Source organism: Eurypyga helias, unplaced genomic scaffold (genome assembly GCF_000690775.1).
Source record: "Eurypyga helias isolate BGI_N326 unplaced genomic scaffold, ASM69077v1 scaffold24456, whole genome shotgun sequence".
Lineage (NCBI taxonomy): Eukaryota > Metazoa > Chordata > Aves > Eurypygiformes > Eurypygidae > Eurypyga > Eurypyga helias.
The window spans coordinates 25,074-41,497 of record NW_010256338.1 but is presented as its reverse complement, the minus strand read 5'-3'; the positions used below and the strand labels follow the sequence as shown (position 1 = coordinate 41,497).

Sequence of the window (16,424 nt, the reverse complement as noted above, 5' to 3'; positions counted from 1 at the left end):
TGTCCAGGTCCCTCTGGATGGCAAAATTTGACCAAAATACATTAACTGTGTGGTAAGGAATGGACCAGGAAGGCTTCTGGGAGCAGGTGTAAACATGGGATAGCAAAGAACAACTGTCCTGTATAGGGAAGCTATTTGACTTTTTTGACTCTGAGGCAGCCTGGAGGTGGTCAGGGGAGGGAGGTTCTGCCCAGACTTAGCATCTGCTAAGCTCAGTAGACTGGCATGGGCAACTCATGGCCAGTGTGTCACAGTGTCCTGGACACTGCTGGTGAAATGGCAGTCCAAGGGGTTGGTCACATGGATGTACCAGTGCTGGTGCCATGGTGGAGGAGCTCTGCCCTGGCTCCCTGTGCCGCAAGGTGGTGGAGGAGCTCTGGAGCTCTGCAAGTGCCACACAGGCTGTGGGAAAGGGCCCACATGGGTGGCCACATAGGTCCTGTGCAGCCTTGAGCTAGACTTACATGGACTCTGTAACCTGCCTTGTTCTTTTGCACTCCAGGGTTACGGGTGGGGAGCTCTTTGAGGATATTGTTGCCAGAGAATACTACAGTGAAGCAGATGCCAGGTAAGACTGTTTCCAGATCCTTCTGTGTATGTGTCACGTGTGTTGGCAAGTGGAATGAGTTCCCTAACTGTTGCTCTGTGCACGGCTTTGTTCTGACGCTCTTGCTCCCCGTCTGGAAAAAACAATTCCTCTTTCTGCTATTAGCATAAACGATTGTCACCGGTCAGCCTGACTCACCGCAGCCCGAGCCCTTGCCGCTTGCAGATGCTGCTCTCTGTGTGCTCTTTGCTGGGAGACCCGTTGCTAGCGGCTTCGTTTGCCTGACCTCTCTGGTGGGTGACAGGGCGTCCTTCCTGAGCAAACGTAGGGGAGAGCTGTCCTGTGGCCGCGTGAGCACTGCGTGCTTGGCCTCTGCCTTCTCCTGGTAGGGGTTCCGGTGCCGTGCCATTGCTGGTGGGCAGACGCGTTCACTTTGCCTATGTCTAGGGTTAGGGGGCAGCAGGGAGAGGGGGCTTTGAAGGCTGTGTTTCTGTGGAAGCCCTCTCTCCCTGTGAGCTGGTTGGTGCAGTGAGAAAAGGCATGATATGTGAGAAGAATCTTTACGTTTTAGTATTAACAAGATTTAGAGTTATGCCCTTCTTTTTCTGAGTGTATCTTCTCTCTCCCGTGTGTGAGCTTCCTGAAATGCCCTCTGCTTGTCCCTTTGCGGTTTATGCAGGGTGAGTGTTTTGTGCAGCAGTAGCTGACCTGTCTGTCTGCTGGACATGCAGTGTTTGGAATCAAAGCCGGGATTAGGCAGCTCCTGTTCTGCTTTAGCAGAACCTGGGAGTGGCCCCATGGTGGCAATTTGACCCCTGCTTATTCTGCACCTGTATTCTTGCCTCACCCTAACCCTTGCTGGAGCAGGAATTAAAGAGCTGTGAGAGGAGGGGGGTAAGAAGGGAGTAGTGGGTGCTGCTGGAGGGTGAACTTGGTAGGCAGTACTGTGAGGAGGATCATACAGAGTGCCAGGTAGGGAAGAGTATGACTTTGTGCGTTCGTTTAGGTACTGTTGTAGGGTCAGCGCGTGCTTATTTGCTTTCCCTGTGGTATGCTTACAGCCTGTCTTCTGGGCATCACACGATGCTTTCAGGTGAGGCACTGCACACTCTGCTGTGAGCTGTCGGCTGATGGGGAAGGCCAGTGGGCTCATCATTTCTGATAAAGCTCCTGGCAGAGAGGTCTGAGAGCCCTGTAGATGTTTTCAGTGGGGTGTTCAGATATTGTAGACACAACGTGTTGGACAGATACAGTCATTCAAGTTATTCTGCCTTGAAGTTGGGAAGTTTTTTGGTTATCAGTCATCATCCTTCCCCCTGTCCATCTTGCCAGTGCCTGTTCCCCGAAATGGTCAAGAGCTGGCAGTGACCAACACTGCTCAGGAAAATTATGGCAGGGTTAGGGGAAAAGGAGAACAGTCTGTTGGTCTGTGAGCCTTCCTCAGGGTGCTCAGCCCTCTGACTGTCAGGCGGCCAGGCCTCATATTGCCCACAAGATGACAGAGTGAGACTCCTCCCCTTCTCTCCCCATGCCGAGCTGAATTCCAGAGCAGGCTGGGAGAGCAAGGGAGCGAGGTCCGTGCCAATCCGCCGTGCTTGGCTCGCCTGGGACACCTCACACTTTTGCCATTTTTGGCCAGAAAATCTCTCTCGCTCAGGCTCAGCTCTGTTCTAATTATACATTTTTGTTTTGGGAGCGGGGAGATATTCATGGACTCCGACCCTGAGGATTGTGCTGCCAGCTCCAGAGGGGTGGGGGTAACAGATACACATTGTTTACCTCCTCTCCTCTTCCTTTCCTCACCCTCTTCCCATCTTTTCAGTAGCCAACTTCCCTTCCTTCAAATACTTCACTCATTTCAAATTTGTTCGCCTGCAATTTGTAGAAGTCGTTGAGGGGACTGACTGATCCTGCAGTGGGGGCACAGACCCATCTCAGTTGTCCGCATCTGGGTGCTTACTGCCCAGCCAAAGTTGCCTACTCTGTTCCACATTCACCCTTGGGAGCTGAGTAAACATTTGGCAGAAGAGATGTTTCCAACCAGAAATCTCACCTGTCCATGTGTTGCGCTGTCCTTATGCAACAGGTGTAAATAACATCTTGCTTTTGCCCCTATGGCTACAGCAGCGCGGGCGGCAGAGACACAGTTTTCTGTGAGCTGGGGGAGTGCAGCACACTGCACTTAACGTGGAATGAGTCTGCTTTTCAGATCACTAACCCCTTAAGTGGGATCTGTACTTAAAAGGCACCCAGCAAGCGGGTGTGTGTGCACATTGTGTATGTAAAGTGCTTGAGATGCTGCTCTGAAAGCTTTGCAAACTGGCAGGCACCCAGGCGGCGTCATCCTGAATTTGCCGGGGAGGCTGCTGCTCTCTAAAAGTTTATTCTTTGCTCGGGACTAGCCCAGCTGAATGTTTCCTGGGGCGATTGGGTCTTGCTTGCCCAATCTCGCCTGCTGTCCGCAGATACTCGGGTGCCTTGGTTCTCCTGTGTGGGGTGGGCACTCCTGGCTCCAGGAACAAGTGAGATGATTAGTGTGGTGGGGAGGGAAGGAAGGAGATGATGGGAGGTAGGAGAGAGGCTTTGTGGTCCTGCTATAGATAAGATGTTTAGCATCCTGTTGCTGAGGAGAGTGGGGGTGCCCAGCTGTGACAGTACTGAGCTGTGACATCCAGTGTGCATGATGAAGGGATTCAGCCTGGGGTCTTGAACTCTCCTTGGTACAAATATAAAAGTTAGGAAAATAATTCTGGGATGAGATGCCAAGTTTGTGTGTGTGTGCATAACGCTGTGTGTCTCTCCCTTTGTCTTGCAGCCACTGTATTCATCAGATACTGGAGAGTGTGAATCACATTCACCAGCATGATATCGTGCACAGGGACTTGAAGGTAATATTTTCTTCATGCCACAGAGGCTGGGGAGAGCAGCCAGGGGATCATTGTAAGAAGCAAGACAGGAATGTTGTGTTGCCAGCTGGCAGGGTTTTTTTACTTGAGCTGAGCTCAGGTATTCCTGAAGCACAAATTCTCTCCTTCAGAGTTTTTTCCAGAGGGTGTGCTGAAATCCTGAGGACATTTTCAGTCTTCATGAACCTTACCAGCTCTCAGCCTCTCTGAGGCAGCTCCAGGATGGAGTAGTTACGAACCTTGGAGGGCAGCAGGCTTTCAGAGAAACTTTGGTAGGATTCATTATAATGAAGGACACTTTTTAGTCTGCCATTGAAGAGATCACTAGAGACCTGGGGCAATCTCTGTTCAATCTGCCAGGATGAGTTTGTCTGTACAGAGCATGTGTATTTTTATTCTGCACTGTTGCCAAACACATGCCATTGGGCTAGGGCAGAGATGCTCAACAAGAATTTTTCTGTCATTTCTTTATTCTCTCATCAGTAGAAGCGGTTTTAATCTCAAACCAAAACTGCTGGCCAGTAAAACACTGGGTGAATCAACCATTTGCCACATTTATAGACCCAGAGTCCCCGCAGTGTAGTTACTTAAACTCTCTTCCCACGGAGTGCCAGCTGTACTGGGAGCTGGGCAGGCTCCAGAATGAAGAGGTTTGTGTGGGAAGGTCTGCCTGCCCTGCAGCCCTCTCTGTCTAAAGTGGGAATAGTGATGGCCACCAGTGGTCCAGCTAAATTAATGCAGGATGACACCTGCTACAAGTGTTGGTTCTGGTTTGTTATACAATGCATGAAGGGGAAAGTATAAAAATATTTTGCAGAGCATGAACTAAAAACATGTTGTGAGCTTGGTGGCAGTGATCCACTGGTGTTTCATCTGGTCGCCGGCTGTTAACCCTTAGTGTTTCTGGCAAACTCCCATGCAAAACTTTTGGTCTGCTGAGGCAGAGCACTGTGGAAAGGTGCAAGTGAACTACTGAGGAATGGCTGCTCTATATCAGAGATGACACCTGCTCTTGAGAAAGTAGCTTCCAAGAAGCACTACTGCCCAAAATTAGGGCATCTGTGAAAATTGGTAGTGTTTTCCAGTACAGGATGGTTTAAGTTTTCCTTCGCGTCCTGTGTTCAAATATAATGTTTTGTTTCCCAAGTTGTGTTTGTGTGAAAGTTGTGAACTTGTTTAGAACTTATCAACTGCTAGACACTCCCCACTGTAGTTAACGTGTTGCTTGCTCTGATTCACTGAAACTATCCAGGCCTGAGGAGTAGCCATTCCTTTTAGCAGTAAAAGATCCCATGCTCTTTATTTAATATTTAGCTCCTTGCCAAAAGCTTGGCCTTCTGGGTCAGTGGGTAATAACTGCGGAGCTTGCTTGAAGTGAAGTTTTGCCTTTTGCACCTTCCTGTCATAAGCCTGTATTTTGGCTGACATGCTCTTAAAGAACTTCAAATGTTGAGCTGCCCATAGGGACCATAAGAAATTAGGGAATGTATTCACATCCTTACCAAGAAGTATGTGAAACCTGAGACAACCCATATGTTGGCAAACATGCACATGGATAAGCACCATTAGCCTTAAGGTGTTTGTAGCTATATTTTAGAAGCAAATGATGCTTAGCTAGCACAAGCCCAGCCTAAATTTTGTTGTTTCTTTGTCAGGCCAAGCCCAGGTGTGATCTGAAGTTGGGAGGGATTTTCAGAAGACTTCGTTGGTCTTCTGCTTTAGAGACCTGCTTACACTGGTGAATTTGCAATCACAATCTGAACACAGTCCTTTCCACTTTGCAGTGGAAAAGCTGGTGGCATCCAAATGTATTGAGACCCAGTTCCCCATTCTTCCATGGTAGTTATGGCAAGGCTGTTCTCACTTAGTTCAAAGCAGAAGCTAGGCACATGTCAAGTTTTTTAAGGCAGGAGAGTGACAGTGGGATGAAACTGGTGAGCAAGTTGCAAAGAAGACCTTTACCAGATAGGTAAAACTGATACAAACTCCTGTTTCTGGATTTCCAGGCTTCCATCTTGCTCAGTTAAAAACTCAAGTTGATATGAATTGCACAAATGATCAGGAGGGGGTAGGATGAAAAATCCCATCTACCCTGCCTGGCTAAACGTTGAGTTTCCTGCAGAGCTGTAAGAGTCACTGCCTTAAAGGCTTTGGGGTTTCAAAGGGTCCCGCAAAACTAGCTGCTCTGATGCTTCAAAGGAACCTGCTGACTCTCAGTACGGTTTTTGGAGTTAAGCCTTCTGCTGAAGTCTTCTGAAACACAACAGAATTGTGATTCAACTGAGATTCACGTGAGGCAGAAATGCAAGGAGCAAAAGTCTGTCTCTCTTTCCTGGCACATGAGGGAAGTGACATGGCTGTATGTCATATAGGTGACAGCAGCAGTAGCAAGACAGTGTATTTGACACTGCTGTAAATATGTAGCATGAAAAAACAGCTTACATGAATACTTACTGCTGTGCTGCTTACGCCAATTTGTGGCTGAGGCTTTTTCTGTAAGGGATGAAAGCTACTGCCTATCCAGAGGATGCCTTCCCCTATTACGGTGCAGTATTTGGCAGCCCTTATTAACATCATATTTACTTTTCCAGTGCCTTGGGGACTGTGTAATGTTCATGGGGAGAAGCATCACTGCAGATTTTATCTACTGCATCTTTTCTGCCCCCCCTTCCCTCCCCGCCCAATTACTCTCTTCGGGGATGACAGAAACAGATTTTGGGTTGTGCTGCAGGAACTGTAGTGCCAGTGCCCTCTGGTGTCAGCATGTAATGTATGGGCTGGGCTGGGAGAGGCTCTGGCTCCCACAGCGGGTTTGTGTTAGACTGGAGGATTTTCTGCCACTTCAGGTCAAGGCCATTTGTTGCTGTTGCTCTGCCTTCACCTGCACAGCTTTAGTACATGCCTGCTAAATACAGTCAGCAGGTTCAATTTAATGTTGTGAATAGTGAGGTAGGAGGCTTTAACGAGGATGTCGGTCTTTTGTTCTTACCCCCTTTTTTGTTTCTTCTCCCCAGCCTGAGAATTTACTACTGGCAAGTAAATGTAAGGGTGCTGCTGTCAAACTGGCTGACTTCGGACTGGCTATAGAAGTCCAGGGAGAGCAGCAGGCCTGGTTTGGTAAGTGTTCGACCTTTCCTGCTTTTGCTCCCCCCTTTTCTTAGTGGCTGGTTGAGTTGCACCGTTCCTGAGTACTTCCTCTCAGCTTTTCCAGCATGCTTGTGTATACCTGGCATTGCTGCTTCCTTTCCAAGCATCTGGGCCCTTGGGCACGAGCCTAGGTGTGATAGAGGAAAGAATATGTTAAAGATGGGAAAAATGGCTGCGTATTTCTCTCTTTTTCTTCTTGTTTTACAGTAGATGCTAGCATCAGAGATGAATGCAGCTGCTAATTTTAGACCCTAATTGGAACTTTCTTACTGCTCAGGAGTGTAGACATCTGGAATTTTGTTTGGTCATTTTACAGAAATGCATTTGACCTGGGCTTCCTCAGGCACATTTAGATCTGGCCTTATCTTTGTTTAGCTAAAATATAATTAGAAATGAGACCTTCTCAGGCTAAATACCAGCCCTGAGACTCGGCAGTGCTGTGGAGGTTCTGGAGAGATGGCTGCTTCTCCTGGTCTGCCCCCATCATTTGGCAACCGGATGTGTCCCATCTGTGTCTTGTGTTTTCAAACTGCAAGCCATTATATGTAACGATGATATAAGGCCTGGCGTATGTGTTTGTGCCCAGCTGGTTGACACAGTCCCTTCTTTTCTGTTTTTTCTGCAATATATGGACACTCGATCCCATCAAATTGTGTTGGGGTTTTTTTTCTTCTTTCTGTTGATTTGCCAGGAGGTAGCTCTGTCAAATATGATATGAAGGGTGGGAAACGGGTTTTGGAATTCATTGGTTACCACTAATGTATTTTGTGATACAGCAAGATCTCTTCTGCTTGAGTACTCTAAGAACTTCATGTCGTCCATTTCCTGGCAGGGTTTGCTGGCACTCCGGGCTACCTCTCCCCTGAAGTCTTAAGAAAAGATCCTTATGGAAAACCAGTGGATATATGGGCATGTGGTAAGATTCTGTCTATATGTTTTACACTTAAACAACACCGTTTCACGTAGAAGAGCAATTCTCTATAACCTATTGCTGGGAGGGTGTGCAGTGTTTCTTCTTATTGGGTGGAGAGATGAAAGCATATTTGAGGGATAAGCGCCTTGTGTAGATGGAGTTAATATTGGAGCCTGAACTCATTTGATTCTGGCTCCTAGTCCTTTCCTCAGGCCATCTATCAGATGTTTGAGACTCGAGAGATAGGACCTGTCTATGCTTTGCAGGGTCAGTTGTTTAGATAACTATTACACTAACTATGTAGAAGATGAAATACTGGAGACATTTGCTTTTTAAAAAGGAAAAAACGAAGCGTAAATGTATCTGGGACCAGTAAGCTGAGAGGTATGTGGTATCAGTGTTGCCTGACGTGGACTAAATGGTTCTCTGCAGGCCTGGAGTGTTAGCTTTGTCAGTGGCGTTTTGTCCCAAGACCATGCACCGTAAGCATCTAAAGACCTAGTCCCTTGCTGCCCAGCAACCCCAGGGGATGTGGCTTCAGTTTATTCTGAGGGCAGCTGGGCACTGTGGCTCACCAGCTGTGTTAGCCAGAGGAGGGTAGAAGGACATCATGCACCTTGTTCTAGCTCCTGGCAGCTGGCGTTAAGAGCTGAACACGAAGTACCAGGGTGAGGTCCAGCAGAGAATAGATTTGTACTGTCTTTTTCTAACTCAGAAGGCCAAATGAAGATAGAGAGCAATCGTTGCCTTGGGGACTGTCAAGAGGGAAGGAAGAGGGGCTGAAGGAATAATTGGCGTATTAGCCTAACCATAGTGTATCTGTGTCTCTCCCTCCCAGGAGTGATTCTGTACATATTACTAGTGGGGTACCCTCCCTTTTGGGATGAAGATCAGCACAAACTCTATCAGCAGATCAAAGCCGGAGCCTATGACGTAAGGGCACTTTCTTGCTGAGTACCTGCATGGGTGTAGAAGCCATCCAAAACATGGCACTATCTTACTTGGTGTGCAGCAGCAGGCCCCAAGCTACTGTGCAAAGTGATGTTTGGCATGTTCATACACCTCGTTGTCTTCACTGCCTGGGATACAGTCCTGTTTGGGTCTACTGAAAGGATATGTGGAAAGCATCGCAGTGGGCACCAAGATGTTGCTGGTCACTAGTGAAATGCAGAGTTAGAAACGCAGATGGTGGGAAATGGTATTTTCTGGTGCGTTTACCACAGAGTGCTGAAGATGGCTGAAGATGTAGCCAATGCTAACTCTTTCAGGGGAACAGAGGGAAGGTAGAATGAAGGAGCTTGTCTTTATCAAGGCCTAATTAAAAGTATGGGGAAGTATACTGTAGAAAAATAGCTTAAATTCTGGCCTCTGGTTTCCTCAGTGCCGTAGCGGAATTTCTTCCAGCTGTAGAAAGCTTGGAGCCCAGTGATAAGACTGAATGGTGGGGGCATTTGAAGGGGTGGCTTTGTGGTGGGGTTCAGTGTGGTGGGTTAGAGGCTCTGGTAGAAAGCCAAGCAGTTCATTAACAGTTCTCAGAGCATGGCAAAACTGAGATGTAAAAAGGTGCCTGAAGGAGAGGAATAGCAAGGACATTAGTACTGGGGAGCAAAGGTGGTGTAAAATGGTTTGGATGCCACAGCTTGAGTGCTTGACAAATTCTTCTGTGCAAGGAGAGGCTCAGGAGGGAAGAAGGAACTCCTGGAAATCCTAGCTCAAAGCCTGTGGGCAGCAATATCAAGAGGAGGTTGGGGAGTTCATTTTGTAGGCTGTGTTATGATTAGTATTTAAAAAGAAAATAAAGTGAGGGTTCTGCTGGACCCCAGTTACCTCTAACCGTCTGTGCCTGAGACCATGAGAACGGCTGTACTTGGTGAGAACAAATGTCTGCCTAACCCCATGTCCTGGCTCAGTGGCTTCCTGAGTGCAAGAGAAGTGATGTCTTTCTACTTGATAGCCTTAAATGGACTTGTGTTCTCCTCTTGCCTTCCTGCCCCTCTTGTTTCTATGTTGCTTGCTCTCAGTTGAAGTGGTTTTGCACTAATTATATCAACTGGGATTTTTAAAGCACTTCAGGGGTTAAATGTCTAACTCTTCCTACAAGTCATGAGGAATGAAGTGCCTGATGGCTCCTATCTACCTGCTGGGTTTGAATTCTTACCTCTAATGAACAAGTTTCAGTAGATCCCTCCCCTGTTTTGCCTGGTAGAAACCAGCTCAAGTTCTACCAGTGTACCTGTCCCTGATGTCCTTACCCCAGCACCGAGATGGACTGGACCTATCTGTTGTAACCTCGTGACCATAGGGGAAGTGGCAACTGTAAATTGGACTTTGCACTGTTGGGTAGAGGTTTTGCAAGGCATTGCCGTGAATACTTGAGAGTTTGGGTGGGGCAAAAGCATCCTGGCTGAAAGCAAAGTGTCGTAATTTTTGAGTAGTGTCTTGCAATGTTTGCAGAACAAATTGTATAATGCCTTGCTGATGCCTGAGAATGTAGGAATACAATTATATGCAAATCAAATGTGGTGGGTGTATTTTTATGACCCAGCTGAGCAAAGCACAAAATACGTGAGAAAAGACATGGGATAAAATTTTTCTGAATGTTTTAGTGCTGTAAGGAAATGTTCTCAGGATAGCTCAATCTTTCCCCTGCTTAATGACAGGGGACTTCTGTACCCACAGCACATTTATCTTTGTGTTCTCGTGTTCACCTCTATTTGTACAGTAGATTCATAGGAGTGAGACGTACTGCATTTAATCTCAGCATGCTGTCATCTGTACCATGCAGGCATCTGGAGGGCGGTGTAAAAATCTCATCTCTCGTTACTGGAATTATGGGAGAGAGCTGTTACCTCTCATGGATGAAATACCTGAGATTTTTTTCTTTGTTTCCATGCTTCTGTATTCCCATCCACTGTTACATCTCTCTTGCTCCCCAAGTAATGGTTTCTGGTATGGTCGATGCTTGTGAACTACTTGCTGGTGGGTTGCTGCACCTAAGTGACTGGTGTTGTTCCAGGATGTTGTGCGTTATGGTGGGGAAAGTATACCTGATGGGGTGTTCTCTGTTAGCGGTTTTGGCTTTCACGAGGTTTTGCTGTAGTGAAGTGTTTGTGATTTTGCATATGCTGTTATAGCTTTTTAGCATGCTGGAGAAAGAGCAAGGTGGGATAAAAGAGATAGTGCTTGTGTGTTTCGTGTCAGAAGTCAGTTAAAAAGCTAGGTGAGTTTACTTTTTTGAGTGTCGGGTGTGAAAGAAATTCAAAGGTCTGAGTGATTCCTAAAAGGCTGTTAATCTTCCTGCCTGTGTCTGGTGAACGGTACAGCTGTGTCCTGCTGTCTGGTACCATTCATTTGCTGAATTCTGTAGGATTTTCATTCAGCGTGGATTTTCACAAAAATTGATGGTTTATGCAAATATGTTAGCCCTGGAATCGAAAAGACAAAAGCTGGAATTCAGTTGTGTAGGAGGGAGTCTTTTCTGCTGGTAGAGGATGTTTTCAGTTCATCATCTGTTCCTTCTTGCTCTTTCAGTTCCCATCACCTGAGTGGGACACTGTGACTCCCGAAGCAAAGAATTTGATCAACCAGATGCTGACAATAAACCCAGCAAAGCGCATCACAGCTGACCAGGCTCTCAAACATCCATGGGTCTGCGTAAGTGTTTTCCTCTATTACAGACTGATTTGTGGCTTACCCTGAGCTGAAATGTCAAGAAGAGTTAGCTGCAGAGGAGCCCAAAATACTTAATTTTTTTTTTTTTGGAGGCTGACCTTCAACATACCAATTTTGTTATGCTGTGGTGTTTTTACTGCCACGGTAGGAAAAAAAATCCCATATACTTTTAGGAGTTTTGTGAACGTCCACAGTTTCTGGCTTGGCCCACATCTCCTCTTGCAGTCGATGTCATCCTCAAATGTTAGATGGAGTTTGGCGTTAGACAAAATATTTTAGGATTATCTTGTTCTTCATCTCTGCTTCAGTTTATTGCATTGCATCTTTGCAGTGTTGGAACATTTCTGTTCTGCTGCAGCTTAACTGGCTGTAAACCTGAAATCAGTAAAAAAATCTTCTGCTGTTCTGTGTGTGTAGTTTCTGCTTTGCCAGACCCCACACATGAGTGTTTTTGATCTTTTGCAAAGCTGGCAAGCAAATCCCAGAATGCATCTGGGAGTGGGTGTAGGGGAGGGCAGCAGTGGTGCACTTATCTCTTTAGGATGAAATACTTCCACCTAAGTCTAACCAGATGTTCCTGTAATACCATAGCATACTTCTGCTTTCTAGGATGTGTCTAGTGTGTTCCTTCAGTCATATTTACTTGAGAAACGGTGGTGGTTTTTTTCCTTCCACGACAGAACAACAAATTAGCCATTTAAACTTACTTACGTGAACATCTGTCTAACAGGAGTGTAGTGTCTGTGAAGTGATCCAAGTTCCATGGAAGTCAAAACTTCACACTAGCTGAGGCTCTGCATCTCATTTTTTTTTAAAAAACTGCGTGCTTTTAATCAATAGCAGTTGCTGTATATTTAACTTCTGTCCCAGTGTCTGTAACCAAGGCTGTACGTATTACGATAGCTGGCTCCCTGTGGCTGCACAAGATAGAACAGTTCAAGAAAGGCTTTCCTTCCCTGAGTATGGGGAGTTCAATTGCACTTCACAGCCATTTCAGCCTCTCACCCAAACTGCCTCCTGTTCAGTCTGTTGCTTCCATTTGCTCTCCAGCCTCTGTGTGTGCAACATAGGTTTTCTTTCTGGAGATGTATTGCTCCTCTGAAGTACATGTGGGGGGAAATTTTAATGGTTTATCTGAGACACTGAGTTTCTTAGCATCACTGAACTTCTGAGGTACATGCCCTGACTCTCTGAAGTGCAGGCTGAACAACTGGGCATCACTGTCACCCTTAAGGAGGCTGAATGAACAGTGACTGTCAAGTTGTTAAAGACGACGGTTTAGCTACATTCTCCCTCCACACTGCTGTGTGTGCTGCAGCAGATGACTAGCTTTACTGACAGGATCAAAGCAGAGACTTCCCCTGAAACTAGCTGAATATGAGCATGGTTTACAGTTCTTTTGGGTATTGCAGAATTTTTTCCAAGCAGGAGAAAGGTAATGGAGGGTTTGTAGATACTGATCTGCCAAGTTAGTCATCACCCACTGTCCTTGTAAAGGGAATTGAGGCTTGTGGGTCTGTGCAGGAGCAACAGCTACTTTGGCATTAGTCTCTGGTTTCCTCATGTGCTCTAAATGCCTGGCAACCTCAGTCTCTGATTTCCTCATGTGCTCTCGATGACTGGCAACACTTCTGGGAAGTTCTCTTTTTACAGCTGATGGGATCCCAGTCTACCAGGGGTGACAGGTGTGCATCGCTGGCTAGAGGGTTATACTCAGGTTCTTGCATAGGTACAATAGAGCTATGTGAGCTTTCCTCTTACACACTGAAAATCTATTTCTGTAAAACTGATGCAAAGATGCCAAAGCCTCTGCTAGTCAAGAACTTACATCAGGGAGTTGCCATGTTCAGGAATGCTACCGCTTACTAGTATTCACTAACTGCTTGGAACTTTCACTTAGAGCTGTAAGTAGAGCGACCCAGATCTTTTCTGTAGTGCCTCTAACTCAGTTCCCCATGGGTGTGCTTGCTCATTTGACTGTGTCTTCTTACTGTCTTGATCCATTTGTGTGCATGAAAGGCAGGGAGCATTCATTGGTTCTCACCTGTACCTCAGTCCTAGAGCTTCTTGGACACAGTCCTGTAATAGCCAATCTTGACTTAACGTGTCTTGCTGTGTTGGAAAGGTCTGAAGTTACGAGCCAGTTGCAGTGTTTTGGAGCCATGCAGTAGTGAGCAGCTTGGCAATGTCAGCTTGCATGTCGTGGTTGTGTGCAAGCGGAGACAACACCCTTGGCTGATTTGGTTAGGGTATGTTCTTGATCTTATGCTGTTCTAATTTTTCAGCAACGATCCACTGTCGCTTCGATGATGCACAGGCAGGAGACTGTGGAATGCTTGAGAAAGTTCAATGCTAGAAGGAAGCTAAAGGTAAGTATATGTTAGCTTGCCTTAAGATTGGTTTTAATCCTCTGAATTTGAGGTTAATGCCTTCCTAGCAACAAAGTATATATATTTTTTTAAAGGATTAGCTCACTAACATTGGTGAAGTCATTTATGTGGTAGTACGGGGTACTAAAGAAATGTATTGAGGAGGTGGGTTGTTTCTTTCTCTGAAACTGTAAGTTTCCCATGTCTCTTCTGATACATAATCACCCTTCCTAATTCCTGCAAGAGAGTTGAAATAGAATAACTAGCCCCTAAATTCTGTGACTTTCAGTTCTGATCACTCTGCCTCCCAGTAATAGTGTATCAGTTGCCTGTAGCTATGGCAAAGCTTATGCCGGGAGCTGCTCTAAAAGTTAGGGAAAGCAGCTATGTGTCTAAACACAACTCTTAGTGCCATTTTAGATTTCCTAGGCTATCCTGCCCCCCCTCAAGCTGCTGCTTTACAAAGGCAGGACTCTGAGCAGTCAGGTCCAGCAGCCACTTTGGGGGATCCTGGATACTCTAGGACTTTCCAGGATAGTGTTGGCATACCTCTGCTTTGGCACCTGACTGACCTCGTTCTCCACTGGTCAGCCCAGCCCCTTTCTGAAGTGAGTGATGTTGTCTGTTACGTCTGCTTTCCTTTCTCTACAGGGTGCAATCCTCACGACGATGCTTGTGTCTCGGAACTTTTCAGGTACGTTCTTACTGTTCCCATCCCTTCCTTGGTTTTGTTTTATGTGAGTATTGGGGGATATTTTAACCATTTTGGGGTTGAGTAGGAGGGAAGGAAATGTGCTCACAGTTGATCATGGTGTAATGGTGGTCGCTTTGTCTTGGCTGATGACCAGTGAGACATAGGAAGTGATTTGTCTGGGGAGGAGCGCATAGCGCGGTAGTCTAGTACAAACCAGAAATGTAGTCAGCTGCCACAATCCTCTCATGATATTTTGTTATCAGATTATTTTGGGGAAATTCTAGCTGGTATTTGTCACCTTTCCCATCTGAAACCGAGAGTCAAGAACTCTCAATAGGTAGCAGTGATTCCTGTAGTCCTAAGGCAGGGACACAGAGCAAGTAATAATATTGGTGGGAATAGGGACAGGAGCTATTTGGGTATTGTATTACTTTGACTCATCAGAAATTAGTCTGAAGCACAGAGCTGTTAGTTTTCCTTCTTGGAGTCTCAGGAGTGGTTTTCATCCTTTTAAACTTAATAACTGGTAGTCTGGCTCCCACCCAACTGCATTACATAGTGCACTTACTGAAAATGCAAATCTCAATATGCAAATCAGTGCTTTTTGGAAGATGATTGTCTTGGCTCAGCATATCTAGGTGATGCAGTCTTATCTCTGTTCATTTCCATTTGGGTGAAAAACCTCTGTTTGCAAGTGCTTTTGGTTTATGGGATTGTTTGCCTTCTGTGCCTCTTTGCCATTTTTTCCCCCTTCTTTTAAAAGGGCAATCATTGAATGCATGAGGCAGATTTTTATTGCCCCTGACTACAATTACTTACAAGTGGAAGTCTGCTGTATGGATTATAAGTGATGATGAATGAAATGGAAGTGTATTAATTTCATCTGGCCATTTACTAATGGTGGATACCAATACTTATGTTCTGGGTCATGTTACAATGAACTTGTAATCAGAATTAAAACCTCTGAAGTGATCATCCTGGCATTCCAAGTGCGTGTTCAGGTATACGTTCTTTTGTGAAATCAAGGCAGTGTTTTTAGCCTCCTGTGTGGTGATTTTAAAAAATAACCAAATAAAATTAAGGGACATGAAATCCAGCTACAGTTAAGGGACACCCGTCAGCAACTTCAGAACAGTTTTTCTTGGTTCTTGCTTTCAGGTGAACCTGTGCCAGTATGTCAGGACTTCTTGCAGCTACAGCAATTTCTCTTTACTGTGTTTCTGAGAGTTTCGTCTTAAAGGGACGGAATAATTTTCTCAGTTCACCTGTCCCAAGACTGTGCTATTACAAGGCTTAAAAATTATACACTGTTTTCTGTGAATGATTCTGAGATAACGGTTTGACACAACAGGGCTTCTGTAGCGCTGTTTGAAACAATGTTTTCATGGGCATTCTGCTAGTGTGAATGGTTTTTGATATATTCACAGAGCTAGTTTTTATTTCACTTAACTGATGATTCTGAAATAGTCAGTGTCGTTTGTTTTTTTTTTTTAAACAACAGTTTTAGATTACTTTTAGTCTGCAAATGTTGTCATTTCTAATGAAGCTGCAGAAGTGCTTGGGTAAGAAAATCTCCTGTGGCCTTGATTCTGAGTACATGAGATGTCTGAGAGAAGGGTTCTCCTTAATGGTGTGTGACCTAAACATCCACTTACTCCCTGAGCTAGTATTGAGGAGGAAAAGGCTTGCTCTGCTCATTCTTCTCTGTCTCAAGGGCTGAACCTCCTGGATCCGCTTCAGTTAACTGAAGGAAAGGAAATCCTAGGTGGCCCACAGTGAGCGCAAGGTTCTCGGTATCTCTGAGTTCTGCTTTGTGTATAAGCTGTGATCCCAGGTAGTGAGACACTCTGAGAAACTGTCCAGAAAGAAATGTGAATTTAGATGCAAAGCATTTATAGTGTCTGCAGATGGCAGCTATTCTTAGTATTTTGATGTGTTTCGAAAGCGATCAGCTACTCTTGTTTCCCTTTGCAGGACTCTGTGCTTGACATATATGAGCTGGATCTTTTGATTATTATTTTTGGTTTTTAATGTACTTAGGTTTTTTTACTTGCTGCAGTTGAAATACATAAATCTGCTGGAATTGAGTAACTGCAAGCAAGAAGTTAGAAACTCCATGTGGTAGAGCTCAGACATTTCCTATCGTGACAGGTAACCTAACAGCGCTCAAAAAGTT

General features: G+C 45.5%; 1 protein-coding gene across 1 annotated transcript in view; it reads left to right on the top strand.

Annotated features, from left to right (window-relative positions):
• Nucleotides 1-502: 502 nt before the first annotated feature.
• LOC104511150 (calcium/calmodulin-dependent protein kinase type II subunit gamma-like) overlaps nt 503-16,424 on the top strand; it is a gene marked incomplete at both ends in the record, with an annotated part of 40,914 nt that continues 24,992 nt past the window's right edge. The window contains 8 exons of the mRNA XM_010153642.1: nt 503-568; nt 3,363-3,435; nt 6,468-6,570; nt 7,433-7,516; nt 8,352-8,446; nt 11,045-11,167; nt 13,471-13,554; nt 14,206-14,248. Coding sequence (XP_010151944.1) covers nt 503-568; nt 3,363-3,435; nt 6,468-6,570; nt 7,433-7,516; nt 8,352-8,446; nt 11,045-11,167; nt 13,471-13,554; nt 14,206-14,248 — 671 coding nt within the window. The remainder of the gene's footprint in view (nt 569-3,362; nt 3,436-6,467; nt 6,571-7,432; nt 7,517-8,351; nt 8,447-11,044; nt 11,168-13,470; nt 13,555-14,205; nt 14,249-16,424) is intronic.